The sequence below is a fragment of the Rhinoderma darwinii genome, chromosome 7, assembly GCF_050947455.1.
Source record: "Rhinoderma darwinii isolate aRhiDar2 chromosome 7, aRhiDar2.hap1, whole genome shotgun sequence".
Classification (NCBI taxonomy): Eukaryota; Metazoa; Chordata; class Amphibia; order Anura; family Rhinodermatidae; genus Rhinoderma; species Rhinoderma darwinii.
Window position 1 is genome coordinate 76,600,964 of NC_134693.1, and position 17,335 is coordinate 76,618,298.

General features: G+C 46.1%; 1 protein-coding gene across 1 annotated transcript in view; it reads left to right on the top strand.

The window, feature by feature from the left end:
* The window catches only part of LOC142657243 (extracellular serine/threonine protein kinase FAM20C-like), a 128,356-nt gene that overhangs the window by 22,760 nt on the left and 88,261 nt on the right, over positions 1–17,335 (top strand). The window contains exons 3-5 of the mRNA XM_075832291.1: positions 10,716–10,794; positions 12,425–12,517; positions 16,011–16,126. Coding sequence (XP_075688406.1) covers positions 10,716–10,794; positions 12,425–12,517; positions 16,011–16,126 — 288 coding nt within the window. The remainder of the gene's footprint in view (positions 1–10,715; positions 10,795–12,424; positions 12,518–16,010; positions 16,127–17,335) is intronic.

Genomic DNA, 17,335 nt, shown 5'->3' on the forward strand with positions numbered 1-17,335 from the left:
CTACTTTTACTAGCTGGGCGTTCTGATGAGAAGTATCATCCACTTCTCTTCAGAACGCCCAGCTTCTGGCAGTGCAGACACAGCCGTGTTCTCCAGAGATCACGCTGTGTCGTCACTCACAGGTCCTGCATCGTGTCAGACGAGCGAGGACACATCGGCACCAGAGGCTACAGATGATTCTGCATCAGCGTTTGCAGGTAAGTCGATGTAGCTACTTACCTGCAAATGCTGATGCAGAATCAACTGTAGCCTCTGGTGCCGACACGATGCAGGACCTGTGAGTGACGTCACAGATCTGCACTGCCAGAAGCTGGGCGTTCTGAAGAGAAGTGGATGATACTTCTCATCAGAGCGCCCAGCTAGTAAAAGTAGTAAACACGCCCCGATGTACACACATAATACACGCCCAGTTGTACTTTTACTTTTCAACACGCCCAGTTGTACTTTTGCAAGCCTCATTTGCATAAATACGAAAATGGTCATAACTTGGCCAAAAATGCTCGTTTTTTAAAAATAAAAACGTTAATGAAATCTACATTGCAGCGCCTATCTGCTGCAATAGCAGATAGGGGTTGCAAAATCTGGTGACAGAGCCTCTTTAAGGCAGAAAGACCCACAAAAAGCACCAACTGAAGACAGATGCAGTAAAGGTTGGGCAAAGCATCACAAAGGAGGAAGCCCAGCGTTTGGTGATGTCCATAGGCTCCAGACTTCAGGCAGTCATTGCCTGCAAAGGATTCTCTACAAAGTATTAAAAAAAAAACATTTGATTTATGGTAATGTTAATTTGTCCAATTACTTTTGAGCCCCAGAAATGAGGAGGCTGTGTAGAAAAATGGTTGCAATTCCTAAACGTTTCACAGGATATTTTTGTTCAACCCCGTGAATTAAACCTAAAAGTCTTCACTTCAATTGCATCTCAGTTGTTTCATTTCAAATCCAATGTGGTGGCATGCAGAGCCCAAATCATGAAGATTGTGTCACTGTCCAAATAATAATGGACCTAACTGTATGATTCTGTTTTTTAAATCAAATGATTTTCCAGTACAGATTGAGAAAAATGACCTTTGGTTATGGGCACTCGTATGGCAACAGAGGCAGGGAGCAGTCCCACACTGGGGTCCTGGGTTCAAATCCAACCAAGGACAACATCTGCATGGAGTTTGTATGTTTTCCCCGTGTTTGCGTGGGTTTTCTCCGGGTACTCCGGTTCCCTCCCACACCCCAAAAACATACCAATAGGGAATTTAGATTGTGAGCCCCAATGGGGACAGTAAAAAAGAGGACCTCTGTACAGCGCTGCGTAATATGTTGGCGCTATATAAGTAACTGAAATAAATAATACCTATGTGTCACGACCAGTGACTTCAGCAGACCCTCTAGTCTACTCTTCCAGATTGGGGTAGTAGCTGCTTGCCGAACAGAAGCTAAACAGTCACAGACAGATGGAACCTTGGAAGTAACTGGATGCAGGCTAAAGCAGACTGTGTCGGATTACTGGAAGCAGGCTTTGTCAGATAGCTGGAAGCAGGCTAGGTCAGATAGCTGGAAGCAGGCTAGGTCAGATAGCTGGATACGGTATGCTGGGTGTGGTACACTGGATTCTCGACTCAAGATACTAGACTCAAGATACTAGACTCAGTATACTGGACCTCTGCAGGAAATACTTGGAAGTACAACATTGCTCCGGCACTGGAACACTGGGCAAACTTCTTATTATAGTCATGCAGGGATAGGCTGGGGAAACTTTACTGGTGCGCATGCACGCACGCTGACCTCCTCTTAAAGGGCCAGCGCGCAACAAGTAAAGTTTCCCCAGCCTATCCCTGCACCCTACGTGCAGAGCCTGACCTGATCGTATAACTGAGAGCTTGCCAGCAATCGCCAGCAGGGTGGGAACGTTGGTGGTTAGTGGCCGCAGGCACTACAGTACCACCCCTTATGCCCCCTCTTCTTGGGTCCAGAATGTAGCAGGAAATTTTGAATAAGAGCAGGAACATCACTTTTCGCCTCAGGCTCCCAGGACCTCTCCTCAGGACCAAACCCTTAGCAGTCAACAAAATAAAAGGTGCTCCTTCCCAGCTTCTTGAGATCCAGAATTTCATTGACCTCAAACACATCAGTCGAACTCCTAGGAGATGTAGAAGAATCAGAAGACTTGCTGTAACGGTTGAGCACCACAGGCTTAAGAACAGAGACATAGAAGGAATTGGAAATTATGATCGTAGAAGGCAAGCGTAGTTTATATGAAACAGGGTTGATCGGTTGCAAGACCTCAGAGGGACCGAGGAACCTGGGGGCAAATTTATAGGAGGGGATTTTCAAGTGGGTATTCTTTGAAGATAGCCAACCTTAACCCCAGGAAGGAACTGAGGAGGTGGCCTTCTCTTCTTATCAGCATATCTCTTCATACGACCCACCACCTGCAGGATCGCGGACTTGGTATGCTGCCAGATCTGAAGAAAATTCCCATGGGAAACATTCACTGCAGAAACTGAAGATGTAGCAGGTATAAGCAGAGGGATACACGGATGTTGGCTGTAAATAATGAAGAATGGAGAAGCCGCAGTAGATTTACTCGTGTGATTATTATATGAGAATTTGGCCCATGAAAGGAAATGTACCCAGTTGTGGCGTTGAGCCGACATGAAATTGCGGAGATAATTTTCAAGTACTTGTTTGACTCTTTCAACCTGGTCTTTGGATTGTGGGTGGTAAGCAGATAAAATGTCCAGTTTCACATCCAGAAAATTACACAGTTCTGTCCAGAACTTGGATGTGAATTGAACACCCCTATCAGACACGATATGGAGGGGCAATCCATGCAAATGAAAAATATGCTGAACAAATAGACTTGACAGGCAAGGAGCTGAGGGTAGGCCAGGCAGTAGAATGAAATGTGCCATCTTTGAGAAACCATCCAGAATGACCCAAATAGTGGTACATCCATCAGAGGGAGGAAGATCTGTAATGAAATCCATGGCAATGTGTTGCCATGGGCTCTTGTGGTATAGGCAAAGGTTGAAGCTGACCCGAAATCCATGGCAATGTGTTGCCATGGGCACTGTGTGGTACAGGCAAAGGTTGAAGCAGACCCACAGGCCTGCAGTGAGAAACGCTATTTTGGGCACAGTTGGTACACGAGGTGACATAGTCCACAACATCTTTGGTCAGTGTGGGCCACCAATAGTGGCGAGAGTTAAAGTCCCCAGTCTTCAGAGTGCCGGAATGACCTGCTAACTTCGAGTTGTGACCGCAGGAGAGAATCCTGCAACAGGTTGAGGAAATTTCTCCCCTTTGCAGTTGAAGCTGAACCATGAAACCAATAAATATCCCGGTAATTAAAATATCCCATTATCACTACAGTACCAGCCTGTGCAGCCCGCTCCATCTGTTTATATAGCTGACCTTCCATCTCCTCAGTTATATTGGGGGGTCTATAGATTACACCAAAAGTAATTTTTTTAGTGTTTACCTCCCTTTGTAATACCACCCACAAGGTTTCAATCTCCTCACAATCTTCACCCACTATTGTCTTTTCCATACTCGCCTTCATATCACTTCTCACATACAGACATACACCACCGACTTTCCTATTTGTCCTGTCTTTCCGAAACAGTGTAAATCCCTATAGATTTACAGCCCAGTCGTGTGAAGAGTCTAGCCATGTTTCAGCAACACCAACTATATCTATATTTTCCTCCAGTACCAAGGCCTCCAGCTCCCTCAGACTTCTGGCATTTGTGAACATACACTTTAACTTGCCTTTCAATTTTTCACTTCCAGTATCAGAAATTTGATTATTTGACATTATTTGGGCATTTTTATTTTCATTGCAATTTTGTAACAAAATAATCTCCTTATCCTGTTGTCTAGTCCTCTCCCCACAGTCTATTTCTCTCCCCACCAATATAGTCTGACCTCACTCTAACCTAACTACCCCTTTATTTTCTACAATGACCTCCCTCCTCAGCCCTTTTTTAAATACTCCGCCACCCCAGCTAGAATTCTCTCCCCCAGCACAGCGGACCCCCTTCTATTTAAGTGCAAATTATCTGCAGAATACAGTTTTTACCCCAATGAAAAGTCAGCCCAGTGCTCTAGGAACCCAAAGCCTTCTCCTCTACACCAAGACTTAAGCATGCATTTAACTCCCTGTGCTCCCGCTGTCTTTCCTGTGATGCGCATGGCACAGGCAGTATTCCTGAGAATAACACATTTGAGGTCCTTCCCTTCAGCTTGTAGCTTAGTTCTTTAAAATTATTCTTAAGGCTCCTCCACCTACCATGTATTCTATCGTTGGTACCCACATGGACCACGACAGCTGGATCATCACCAGCCCCTCCCAATAATTTATCCACCCGTTCCACCACATGCCGAACCCTGGCACCAGGGAGACACCAAACCATTCAGTTGAGGCCTTCTTGGCGACAAATTATTCTATCCGTCTTCCTGATTTTAGAATCCCCTACAACTACTAATTTTCTTGCCTTATCTGCATTACCATTCCGTCGACTACTAGCTGGGCTGTTCTTTCGACTGTTAGGGAGATCCATATCCACTAGGGCTACCATTTCTGAGACCAACACCCTCGCCTCATCACCCAACTTGGCAATTTTACTTGGAATATCAGAAACAGGATTCGCCTTCCTTTTCTTGGATCCCTTTCTACTGCCCCTAACTACATTAACCTAGCTACTTGCCTGATCCTGCTGACCCATGTCTTCACGCTCCAGTTCTACCCCACTAACTGTTTGCTCAGTGAGCAGCATGCTCCGCTCAAGATTGTCTATCGCCCTAAGTGTTGCATGCGGTTTTCCACTCATCACCCTTTTGGATGTGTATCATATTCTAAGCCCCACAAAGATCCAACTTAGTGAAACCTTGGTGCCACCGATTCAATCAAAGAGCTCGGAGATCAGTAGTAAGGTGTACTTGTTTTTAACGGTAATCTTATTCAGACCACGATAATCGATGCAGAGCCGGAGGGATCCATCTTCCTTTTCCACAAAGAAGAATCCAGCTCTGGCTAGAGAAGTAGGTTTCCTGATAAACCCCCTCTCAAGGTTCTCCTTGACATATGCCAACATGGCTTGGGTTTCAGGCAGAGATAGAGGATATACCCATGCATGGGGTGGTTAAGTCTCAGGAAGCAACGCAATTAGACAGTCATAAGGACAATGAGGAGGCAGAATCTCAGCCTCCTTCTTGCTGAAGACATCCGCATAACAGGCATACTGTGGAGGCGGACCAGGGAGTTACTGAGGCACTGGAGATTGGACAGGACGAAACTGAGGCAGACAGCGGTGTAGACATTGGGATCCCCGCTGGAGAATTTCTCCGGAATTACAGTCGAGAACAGGAGCCATGGTAGTCCCAGCAGGGTTGGATTAATAACCTTAGGCAGAACATAGAATGCTATTGTTCCGAGTGTCGAACACCCACTTGTAACCTCAAAGGTTCTGTGATGGAGAGAATTGGATCTGGCAATGATTGACCATTCACGGAAACTACTGCTAGAGGTTTCTCCAGATGAGTCGTGGGCAAGTGGAGACTAAGGTCTGTAGTATGAAGTTCACAGCTGCTCCAGAGTCCAGATAAGCAAAAACAGAATGCGATTTTTCACCTGAGGTGATTATTATAAGAATTGAGATTTTAGGAGAGAATTTTGCAGAAGGCATCAGTCCACCTAGGGTAGTCTCTCCTATCAACCCTAGGTGAGATGCTGGAGTTTCCTGGCTTCTAGAGACATTGGCACATAAAATTACCCTTGCAGCCACAGTACATACATAAGTTAGCAGAATGTCTGCGCTGTCGCTCCTGGTCAGATAGTCTATTTCTGTCCACCTGCATAGGCTCTTCAGGGACGACAGCAGAAGAAGGTAGCAGGGGTCTCTGAAAATTAGGTGCCAGTCTGTAGGATCTTCTCTCCCGAAGGACTTCCTGGGAGTGCTCTCTCAACTTCATATCAATGCATGTAGCCAGAAGAATCAGGGCATTCAGGGTAGAAGGGAGATCACAACCCGCCAGTTCATCTTTACTTGACTGGCTAATCCCTACCAGAAGGTTGCCACCAAGGCCTCGTTGTTCCAAGAGAGCTTTGCTGCCAAAGTACAGAAGTGTATGGCGTACTCTCCTACTGTTGATTTTCCTTGGTGGAGTGGGAAGAAAAGAGGTTGATCCAGTGCTGTTGTAGTGTTTAAAAAGGAATCATGTTCCTATATTTATTGAATATCAAAATGTTAAAATCGGGCAAACAAACTTTGATAGCCATGACTAAGAACACTGCAAGTGTTCGAAACGCGTAGGCTTTAAATACCTACTGGAAACTGCCTCACTGCCACGTCTGTTTGCTTGCCCGATTTTAACATTTTGATGTTAAAATCGGGCAAACAAACAGACGTGGCAGTGAGGCAGTTTCCAGTAGGTATTTAAAGCCTACGCGTTTCGAACACTTGCAGTGTTCTTGGTCATGGCTATCAAAGTTTGTTTGCCCGATTTTAACATTTTGATATTCAATAAATATAGGAACATGATTCCTTTTTAAACACTACAACAGCGCTGGATCAACCTCTTTTCTTCCCATTTGCTGCTTACCGTGGACCGTCACGGAGATCCGAGCGAAGCTGGAGTGTCAGACGTTGGACTGGTGAGCTGGAGGTTTCCTCCCCTTGTTTATTTTCCTTGGCGGAGTGTCAGAAGCGAAGCAGCAGCTGAAGAACTACGGCCAAGTTCCTCAAACAATGTGCGAAAAGTGTCTATGAACAGCTGCAGATTAGAAGACTCCGACCCCTCACGTTCCCAGATAGGATTCGCCCATGCCAGGACTTTGCCAGACAGTAGGGAGACAATAAAGGCTACTTTGGTCTGATCAGATGGGAATAGATGTGAATGCAGCTTGAAATGGATTTTGCACTGGTTGAGGAAACCTCGACAGTTTCTTGCATCTCCATCATAACGGGGTGGAAGTGGCAAAGAAATTCCTGCCCCAGAACTGACAGGAGCTATGATGGGTTGAGGAGTAGATGGAGCAGCAACTTGAGAGGTTGCCAGGGGAGCAACAGAAGCAAAGTCCAGGCATGTGGCAATGGAATTGACCGCTTACAGATGCTGAACCTGGCGTGATCGGAGATCTCGCATGTCCGCTTGCATGGCTTGAACTGCCATCTTAGGTTGACCAGCGGGATCCATGGCCCGAGCAAACTGTCATGACCAGTGGGTTGAGCAGACCCTCTAGGCTACTCCGCCAGATTGGTGTAGTAGCTGCTGGCCAAACAGAAGCTAAACAGTCACTGACAGATGGTACCTTGGAAGTAACTGGATTCAGGCTGAAGCAGATTGCGCTGAATTACTTAAAGCAGACTGTGCCATATTACTGGAAGCAGGCATGTTGGGTCAGATATCTTGAAGTAGGCCATGTCAGATAGCTGTAAGCAGGCTGAGCTGGGTAGCTGTAAGCAGACTGTGTCGGATTACTGGAAGCAGGCTGTGTCAGATATCTGGAAGCAGACGTGCCGGATTACTGGAAGCAGGCTGTATCAGATAGCAGGAAGCAAGCTGTATCAGATAGCTGGATCTGATATGCCGGGTGTGGTACGCTGGGTGTGGTATGCTGGGTACTAGACTCAGGATACTAGACTCAGGATACTGGACCTCTGCAGGAAATACTTGGAAGTACAGCATTGCTCGGGCACTGGATCACTGGGGAGACTTCCTATTATAGTCCTCAAAGTGCAGGGATAGGCTGGAGAATCTTTAATGGTGCACGCGCTGGCCCTTTAAGAGCCTGCCCTGATCGTGTGACTGAGAGCTTGCCGGCATCCCAGAGGAAGCAGGACCTGGCGAGCACAGTTGAGCTAGCGGCTGCGATCACCAGCAGGGAGTAAACATCGGTGGTCAGCGGCCTCCGGCGCTACACTATGTTTTTATGTATGTGAGTCTGTTTACTTCGTAGTTGGTGTATTACTTTCCAATGTCTGATGCGGCTTGGAGCTAGAATATTTTTATATTATGTGGGAGCCCTCCTGAAGATTAGTAGTATTCTGGAATGGAGGATAGTTTTTAGAAAGGGGTCAAGTTCTACAATGTGACAGTGCTTCCTTAGGCCGTCTCTAATCTTTTTGTGGACAGATTTATAAGTAGTTATAAAGTTGAAGTTATAAATTGTTGTAAGTCAAGAAATAAATTGAAGCCATTGGCTGTTGTGTTTGGGCAAAATAACCAACCTTTTTGTAGTAACGATAATTCAGATCTAGAAAGGTTGAAGTTGGGTATGTTGTTGTCCCTGGTGTATGAATCTACTCTTATTTTCTTTTTACGTCCTCTGCTACCTCTATATTATTTTTCCTTTTCCTGTTTTGCAAAGGAAATAAATTTGTGATCATCCTGGACCATGGCCCCTGTGGTTTAGATGCCCCTAAAAAAGGAACTGCTGGTGTTAAAAAAGTAACTGATGCTATTAGATCCACAGTGGTATTGTTAATATTGATATGTGGTGAGGGGGAAAGGGTAAGTAAAATTAGTTCTGTACATGGAGGAACCAAATCAGTGATGGGTACTGGGGAGTTAATTTGAGGGGGAGTAATAATAGTGGATACATCATGTATTTTCAAAGAGGAGATGTGTAGGAGATCATTCAGGGGATCACTTGGGGTGATGGAATTGGTTTTCATAGTCAATCTGAATGGTTAGGGTCATTGGAAATTAAGTACTTGCGGTGTATTGTCGCTTTTATACACAATAAATCCCTAGCATTTATGACCTGTCTGAACAACGTCGGAGCTTTCCGTCAGAACAGAGCCCTGACAGACACAAACGGAAACCAGAGGTTTCCGTTTTCATCACCATTTCAATGGTGACGGATACGGTGCCAATGGTTTCCGTTTGTCGTCTACGCTATTGATTCCATCAAAACGACGGAACCTTTGCACAACGGAGACAAACGGAAACCATTGGCACCGGATCCGTCACCATTGAAATCAATGGTGATTACATAGTTACATAGTTTGTACGGTTGAAAAAAGACATATGTCCATCAAGTTCAACTAAGGGATGGGAAAGGGGAAGTGGGATGGGAAAGGGGAACCAGAAAGCTCTGGTGTCCATGTGTGTCTGTCAGGGCCCTGTTCCGGCGGAAAGCTCAGATGGAATGTCGGAACGGAGCCCTAGCGCAGATGTGAACGAAGCCTTAGTCTTAATAGGAGGGTTATATGGGAACTTGTACACGGGCCTATTTATATACTATACACATTATGTAAGTTGGTGTTTCAGCCTTGCCACCAGCAGCATAGCACTGCTGCAGTTTTCTATATACAGTAGGAATAAATATACATTTTTAAAGGGAACCTGTCACCAGCATTTCACCTATTAAACCAGCATTACCTGGTGGTAGTGGGTGAAAAATAATTTCTATATAACCCATAATTGTCTTCTTGGTCCGCTCTGTAGCTTTAGTATTCAGTTTTTTAGTGTTCCCACACCGTATGCTAATGAGTATAAAAGAGTCAAATCTTCATTTGAAAAGAGTCAAATCTTCATTTGAAAAGTCATATCTTCATTCCTCAAGTCTTTCCGAGTTTACCCCGCCGCTATACTTTTGATTGAAACTCCTCGCCTTCCGCCAGCACACAATATCCCACGCTTGTGCATTGATGGCCTCTTCTGGTGTGCGCACAAAGGGACACCGGATTATTACGATAAGAGGCGCAAAATGTTTGCAGACCGTTATTTACATTCGGAGGAGGAGTTTAGGAGAGGGGATAACGGCAATGAACTTTTTATAGCAGCAGCCAGTGAGGGATAAGTACATGAGGTGTTACATCATTTAGATAAGCTGGGCCCATAAAACTGAGGTTATGGGGGTGATGACTTAGGAGATAAGGGATCCATGTAGTGTAAATACTGTTAAAATACAAACCCTAACCACCAGGGACAGAAGAGCTTGGTGCTTGTCTTTCCCAAATTTCCTCTCCAAGACCCTTGGGTTAATTCTCTGCACCCATGTTTACTAAGGCCTCATGCACACGACCGTAGTGTTTTTCTGGTCCGCAAATTCCAGGACCGTGTTCCGTGAAATGTCATCCGCAGTTCATCCGTATGTCCTCCGCAGTTCATCCGTATGTAATCCGCAAAATGCGGATGAAAAATAAAAAGCCTAGGTAAAACATGATGACGACAGAACTCATTCCCGGTCGTCGCCTAGCAACACTTCCGCAAATCCGCAAAACTGCGGATGACACACGGCGGTGTATCCGCAATTTCCACGGGCCCATTGACTTCTATTGGCATGTCCGCACCGCATTTGCGGCCCATAATAGGACATGTCCGTAGTTTCTGCGGCACGGATGTGCGGACATGCGGAGAGCCGTGAAAACACGGATAGTGTGTATGGGCCCATAGAAATGAATGGGTCCGCAATTTACCCGTGGATTTGCGGTTGAATTGCGGACGCAAAAACACGGTCGTGTGCATGAGGCCTAACACTTTAGGGCCTGTGTAAAGCATATTCCTTCACAGGTGTTCACTAGTCATTAAGGAGCCACATTGGCTGCCTCTACGGTACATACGCCATTCACAGATATGTAATATACTGCAGATATTTTTTATATGTATTAATGAAATACACTTGTGAAAATGAGAAGTTGTAACAAGTTAAAAAGCAATAAATGTACTGACCATTTCTGGGATTAAATGACTAGTATCACCATCTTTTGTAGTTCAGAAACCTGGTGGGACACAGCTTAAACTTCTCATGACCTTCCCGAATTACGGACAGGCTCTATTCAAACCTATGAAGTAAGTATTAAACAGAGAGGCATCACAGTAAAAAGAAAAATCTTACTGCCATTCATCAACCTATAATTTATTGCATGTCTTCAGTTCAATGTATCATTGGAGGCAAGGTGCATATGTATTTTGAATACTTGTTTCTATTTTTCTATATATATTAAAATGGATCCCTATTGATAACCAATAAACGTTATGCTGTGAGCTAAGTAGTAGTAGTAGTAGTAGTAGTAGTAGTAGTAGCAGTAGTAGCAGTAGTAGTAGTAGTAGTAGCAGTAGTAGCAGTAGTAGCAGTAGTAGTAGTAGTAGTAGTAGTAGCAGCGGTAGTAGCAGTAGTAGTAGTAGTAGCAGTAGTAGTAGTAGTAGTAGTAGTAGTAGCGGTAGTAGTAGTAGTAGCAGTAGTAGCAGTAGTAGCAGTAGTAGCAGTAGTAGTAGTAGCAGTAGTAGTAGTAGCAGTAGTAGCAGTAGTAGCAGTAGTAGTAGTAGCAGTAGTAGCAGTAGTAGCAGTAGTAGTAGTAGCAGTAGTAGCAGTAGTAGCAGTAGTAGTAGTAGTAGTAGCAGTAGTAGTAGTAGTAGCAGTAGTAGTAGTAGTAGTAGCAGCGGTAGTAGTAGTAGCAGTAGTAGTAGTAGTAGTAGTAGTAGTAGTAGTAGTAGCAGTAGTAGCAGTAGTAGTAGTAGTAGCGGTAGTAGTAGTAGCAGTAGTAGTAGTAGTAGCAGTAGTAGTAGTGGTAGTAGTAGTAGTAGTAGTAGCAGTAGTAGTAGTAGTAGCGGTAGTAGTAGTAGCAGTAGCAGTAGTAGTAGTAGTAGCAGTAGTAGCAGTAGTAGTAGTAGTAGTAGTAGTAGTAGTAGTAGTAGCGGTAGTAGTAGTAGTAGTAGTAGTAGTAGTAGCAGTAGTAGCGGTAGTAGTAGTAGTAGTAGCAGTAGTAGTTGTAGCAGTAGTAGTAGTAGTAGTAGCAGCAGTAGTAGCAGTAGTAGTAGTAGTAGTAGTAGTAGTAGTAGCAGTAGTAGTAGTAGCAGTAGTAGTAGTAGTAGTAGTAGTAGTAGCAGCAGCAGCAGGAGCAGCAGTAGTGGTAGTAGTAGTAGTAGTAGTAGTAGTAGTAGTAGTAGTAGTAGTAGTAGTAGTAGTACCATATGCTGTATTTTTATTCAGTCAGTAAAGGCATATTTCATGTAAAACACAGTGTATGTCGGTGGTAAATGTTGGTAAATACTCCCAACGTATCCCTCTGACGGTAGCCTCCATTGCATGCCACTGTATAAACATACAGGCATAAGTTCCCCAATTTTAAAGAAGCATATACTGTGTAGTATACTTTTTGTGCAAGATGCCTTTGTATTAAATAACATAGTTGACTACGCTATTCAATAATACAGTTGAAAAAAAGTATGTTGGGTCTCTGCGCCACTATGAATACATTTAGTGTATGCACCGGAAGCTTTCCCAGTGCATACTTAGAACGTAGAGGGGAAAAAGGTATCTGAACAGAGCCTAGGCCGTGACCACAAGACCTCTCTAGCCTCCTCTCCTTATTTGTCGGCTGCACCAGTAGAATTGCTAACAGTTTATATAAAAACCAAGTTTGCATTTAGTAGATGCAATTAATTTTTTTGATAACATACTTGAACTTTTATTTTGCAGACAGCAACGTGATCAAGAGACACCCCCAGATTTCTTTTATTTCTCAGATTTTGAGAGGCACAATGCAGAAATAGCAGCATTCCACTTGGACAGGTAAACATAAGACCAGAGTAAGATAATACATCGATCCATGATAGCCAGAAGTTATAGGACAACACAATGCATCATAGGAGATCTATAATGTACAGTAACGCCTCATTCACATGACAGGGTCCGTGTGTCGGCCGATAAAATCGGCCGTTTTGGGTCGTTTTTCCTGGCCAGTTTGCATCCGTTTTGCATCCTTTCCGATTCCGTTCCGGGCCGTGTTGCCGTTTTTAACAGCCGATTTTGACCCGTTTTGCATCCGTTTTTTTCCCTGTCCGTTTTAAAATCGGATGAATTTCATTTCAATTTGTTGCCACACACAGCCCTCTGTAGATAATGCCACACAGCACCCTGTAGGTAATGCCACCCAGCTGCCTGTAGGTAATGCCACCCAGCCCCCTGTTGGTAATGTCACCCAGCCCCCTGCAGGTAATGCCACCCAGCCCCCTGCAGGTAATGCCACCCAGCCCCCTGCAGGTAATGCCACCCATCCCCCTGCAGGTAATGCCACCCAGCCCCCTGCAGGTAATGCCACCCAGCCCCCTGCAGGTAATGCCACCCAGCCCCCTGCAGGTAATGCCACCCAGCCCCCTGTAGGTAATGCCACCCTGCCCCTTGTAGGTAATGCCACCCAGCTCCCTGTTGGTAATGCCACCGAGTCCCCTGTAGGTAATGCCACCAAGTCCCCTGTAGGTAATGCCACACAGCCCCCTGTAGGTAATGCCACCCTGCCCCCTGTTGGTAATTCCACCCAGCCCTCTGTTGGCAATGCCACCCAGCCCCCTGTAGGTAATGCCACCCTGCCCCCTGTAGGTAATGTCACCCAGTCCCATGTAGGTAATGCCACACAGCCCACTGCAGGTAATGACACCCTGCCCCTGCAGGTAATGCCACCCTGCCCCCTGTAGGTAATGCCACCCAGCCCCCTGTAGGTAATACCACCCAGCCCCCTGTAGGTAATGTCACCCAGCCCCCTGTAGGTAATGCCACCCAGCCCCCTGTAGGTTGCACCCATTCCCCCCCCCCCTTCCAGGAGAAGTCACTGATTTCAATGTCCATATATGGACAGTTTAGTCACTGACTTCTCCTGTAGCGGAATTCCCTGCCACAGGGTCGGGGATTCCGCTTCTGAAGTGAGTGACGTCACTGTATCCATATATGAACTGTGTAGTCACTCACTTCTCCTGTAGCGGAATTCCCTACCACAGGGTCGGGGATTCCGCTTCTGAAGTGAGTGACGTCACTGTGTCCATATATGGACAGCGTAGTCACTCACTTCTCCTGTAGCGGAATCCCCGGCCAAGGTGTCAGGGATTCCGCTTCAGAAGTGAGTGACGTCGCTGTGTCCATATATGGACAGCGTTGTCACTCACTTCTCCTGTAGCGGAATCCCCGGCCATGGGGTCGGGGATTCCGCTTCAGAAGTGAGTGACGTCGCTGTGTCCATATATGGACAGCGTAGTCATTCACTTCTCCTGTAGCGGAATCCCCGGCCAAGGGGTCGGGGATTCCGCTTCAGAAGTGAGTGACGTCGCTGTGTCCATATATGGACAGCGTAGTCACTCACTCCTCCTGTAGCGGAATCCCCGGCCACGGGGTCGGGGATTCCGCTTCAGAAGTGAGTGACGTCACTGTGTCCATATATGGACAGCGTAGTCACTCACTTCTCCTGTAGCGGAATCCCCGGCCAAGGTGTCGGGGATTCCGCTTCAGAAGTGAGTGACGTCGCTGTGTCCATATATGGACATCGTAGTCACTCACTTCTCCTGTAGCGGAATCCCCGGCCAAGGGGTCGGGGATTCCGCTTCAGAAGCGAGTGACGTCGCTGCGTCCATATATGGACAGCGTAGTCACTCACTTCTCCTGTAGCGGAATCCCCGGCCACGGGGTCGGGGATTCCGCTTCAGAAGTGAGTGACATCGCTGTGTCCATATATGGACAGCGTAGTCACCCACTTCTCTTGTAGCGGAATCCCCGGCCAAGGTGTCGGGATTCCGCTTCAGAAGTGAGTGACTTCGCTGTGTCCATATATGGACAGCGTAGTCACTCACTTCTCCTGTAGCGGAATCCCCGGCCACGGGGTCGGGGATTCCGCTTCTGAAGTGAGTGACGTCGCTGTGTCCATATATGGACAGCGTAGTCACTCACTTCTCCTGTAGCAGAATCCCCGGCCAAGGTGTCTGGGATTACGCTTCAGAAGTGAGTGACGTCGCTGCGTCCATATATGGACAGCGTAGTCACTCACTTCTCCTGTAGCGGAATCCCCGGCCATGGGGTCGGGGATTCCGCTTCAGAAGTGAGTGACATCGCTGTGTCCATATATGGACAGCGTAGTCACCCACTTCTCTTGTAGCGGAATCCCCGGCCAAGGTGTCGGGATTCCGCTTCAGAAGTGAGTGACTTCGCTGTGTCCATATATGGACAGCGTAGTCACTCACTTCTCCTGTAGCGGAATCCCCGGCCACGGGGTCGGGGATTCCGCTTCTGAAGTAAGTGACGTCGCTGTGTCCATATATGGACAGCGTAGTCACTCACTTCTCCTGTAGCAGAATCCCCGGCCAAGGTGTCTGGGATTCCGCTTCAGAAGTGAGTGACGTCGCTGCGTCCATATATGGACAGCGTAGTCACTCACTTCTCCTGTAGCGGAATCCCCAATCCCCGGCCGGGGATTGGAGATTCCAACTTTTACAGGGAGCAAAAAAAGACCCTCCTCACATGCACTCTGCACTGTGAGGATGAGGAGAGAGAGCACGAGCGACGGAATACATGGCCATCACTCGGGACACATTCCGGTGATGGCCGTGTATTACCCGGCCCCATAGACTTCTATGGGAGTCGGGCGGCCGGGTAAACGGCCGAAAATAGGACCTATCCCATTTTTTGACGGTCAGGTTTCCCGGGCCGTCAAAAAATCGGTCGTGTGAATAGCCCCATTAGGGGTCTATTGTTCCTACTGCAGCCGGGTGATGGCCGTTTTATGAACGGCCGTCACCCGGCCGGGAAAACCTGTCGTGTGAATAAGGGCTAAAACTTGCTGTGTCTGTCATCATGCGAAAAGATTCTCAAAGGCAGTCAGCAGAATTTGTTACAGCAGGGGTTCAGAGCTTCATATATATTATGAAACATAATTACCTAAGAAATGTGTTGTTTTTGAATGCCACATATTTAGGGCCTGTTCACATATGCGTTAGTATTTCCATTGTTCTGCTCCGTCAGAGGAGCAGAACAATGAAAATACCGGAAGCGCCGGTTCCGTTGTATGACGAACACCACCGGCAGCCAACAGAACCCATTGGCTTTAATGGGTTCCGTCGGGTAGTCCAGGGTTTTACCAGAAACAATACAGCAGCTTTCTGCGCTATCTTCTCCGGTTTTTCTGGCCGAATCTGTGACAGAGGCCCCTAATGGAGTCTCTAACGTGGAGGTAAATGGGCCCTTACATTTTTGCTTACATGTTCTCATGTGAATTCTCATTATCAGGTACTTTTTTTCATTAAAGGATCCTGGATTTTCGACGGATTCCACCCGTTGTTGGACGTTTGATAAATATCACAAAGGAGGTCAGAGATATTACTACAGACAAGAAACTATTCAAAACCTTCTATATCTCACCAGGTATGTTTGACATTAATCAGCATCAAAATGTGTATGTGCCATACTGTACATGGCAGCTGCTCCCATTATCTTCAATAAACCCTGACTTACTTTCCATTTTCTATGGAAAGTTTTTGGAAATCTAAAAACTTTATTAGTGATCCATGGGTTGGTTGAAGGCACAGCATATTCAGCACAGCATATTCATTGTATAATGAAAACTTATGCAGTTTTCTAATATACTTTCTGTATCAGTAGTTATCACAGCTGTATCTTTTAAAGGGATGAGCACTAAAACTATAACTCCCTTTAAGTAAGGCATAGAATGATTCTGTAATTGTACATTGCAGGTAAAGGGGGTTTTACACTGGGCGATTATCGGGCAGACAAGCTTTAATATAACACTCCTTGCCCTGTGTAAACAGGGCAGCGATCAGAAGATGAACGAGCAAATGCACAATCATCTGCTGATCGTATAGTTTTAAAAAAATTAAATATAATAGTTTTCGGCAGCGCATCTCCCTGTGTAAACAGGGAGATGCGCTGCCGATATGATAATAACATATGGGGACGAGCGATCGGAGTAACCACCGCTCGTCCCCACCCATATCTCCGTTTGACAGGAGCAAATGAGCGCCCATCAAAGATGTCTCGTTGATCGGCGCTCGCTGCATCGGCCAATTATCGGCCGGTGTAATAGGGCCTTAAGGCAATACATGTACAGCAGTCTCCCAAAATAGGGGAGATCTCTTGGACTCTGGGCAGAGCAGGCAAGTCTCCCACAGAGGCTGCTAGCAGCTGCCACTAGGGGGAGCTTTTACTACATATGTACCTGTAAATATGTACAGAATGTAGTGAGCTCGCCCTGTTAGTAGCTACATTTAACCCCTTAAGGACGCAGATTAGTTTGGGCCTTAAGGCTCAGAGCCCATTTTTTTAATCTGACATATGTCCCTTTATGTGGTAATAACTTTGGAATGCTTATACCTATCCAAGCGATTATGATTGTTTTCTCGTGACACATTGAACTTTATGTGCTATATAAAGGGGGGCTGTATGGTGCTATATACAGGTGGGCTGTATGGTGCTATATACAGGGGGGCTGTATCGTGCTATATACAGGGGGGCTGTATGGTGCTATATACAGGGGGCTGTATGGCGTTATCTACATTGGGGATGTATGTTGCTATATACAGGGGGCTGTATGGCGTTATCTATGGGTGGCTGTAT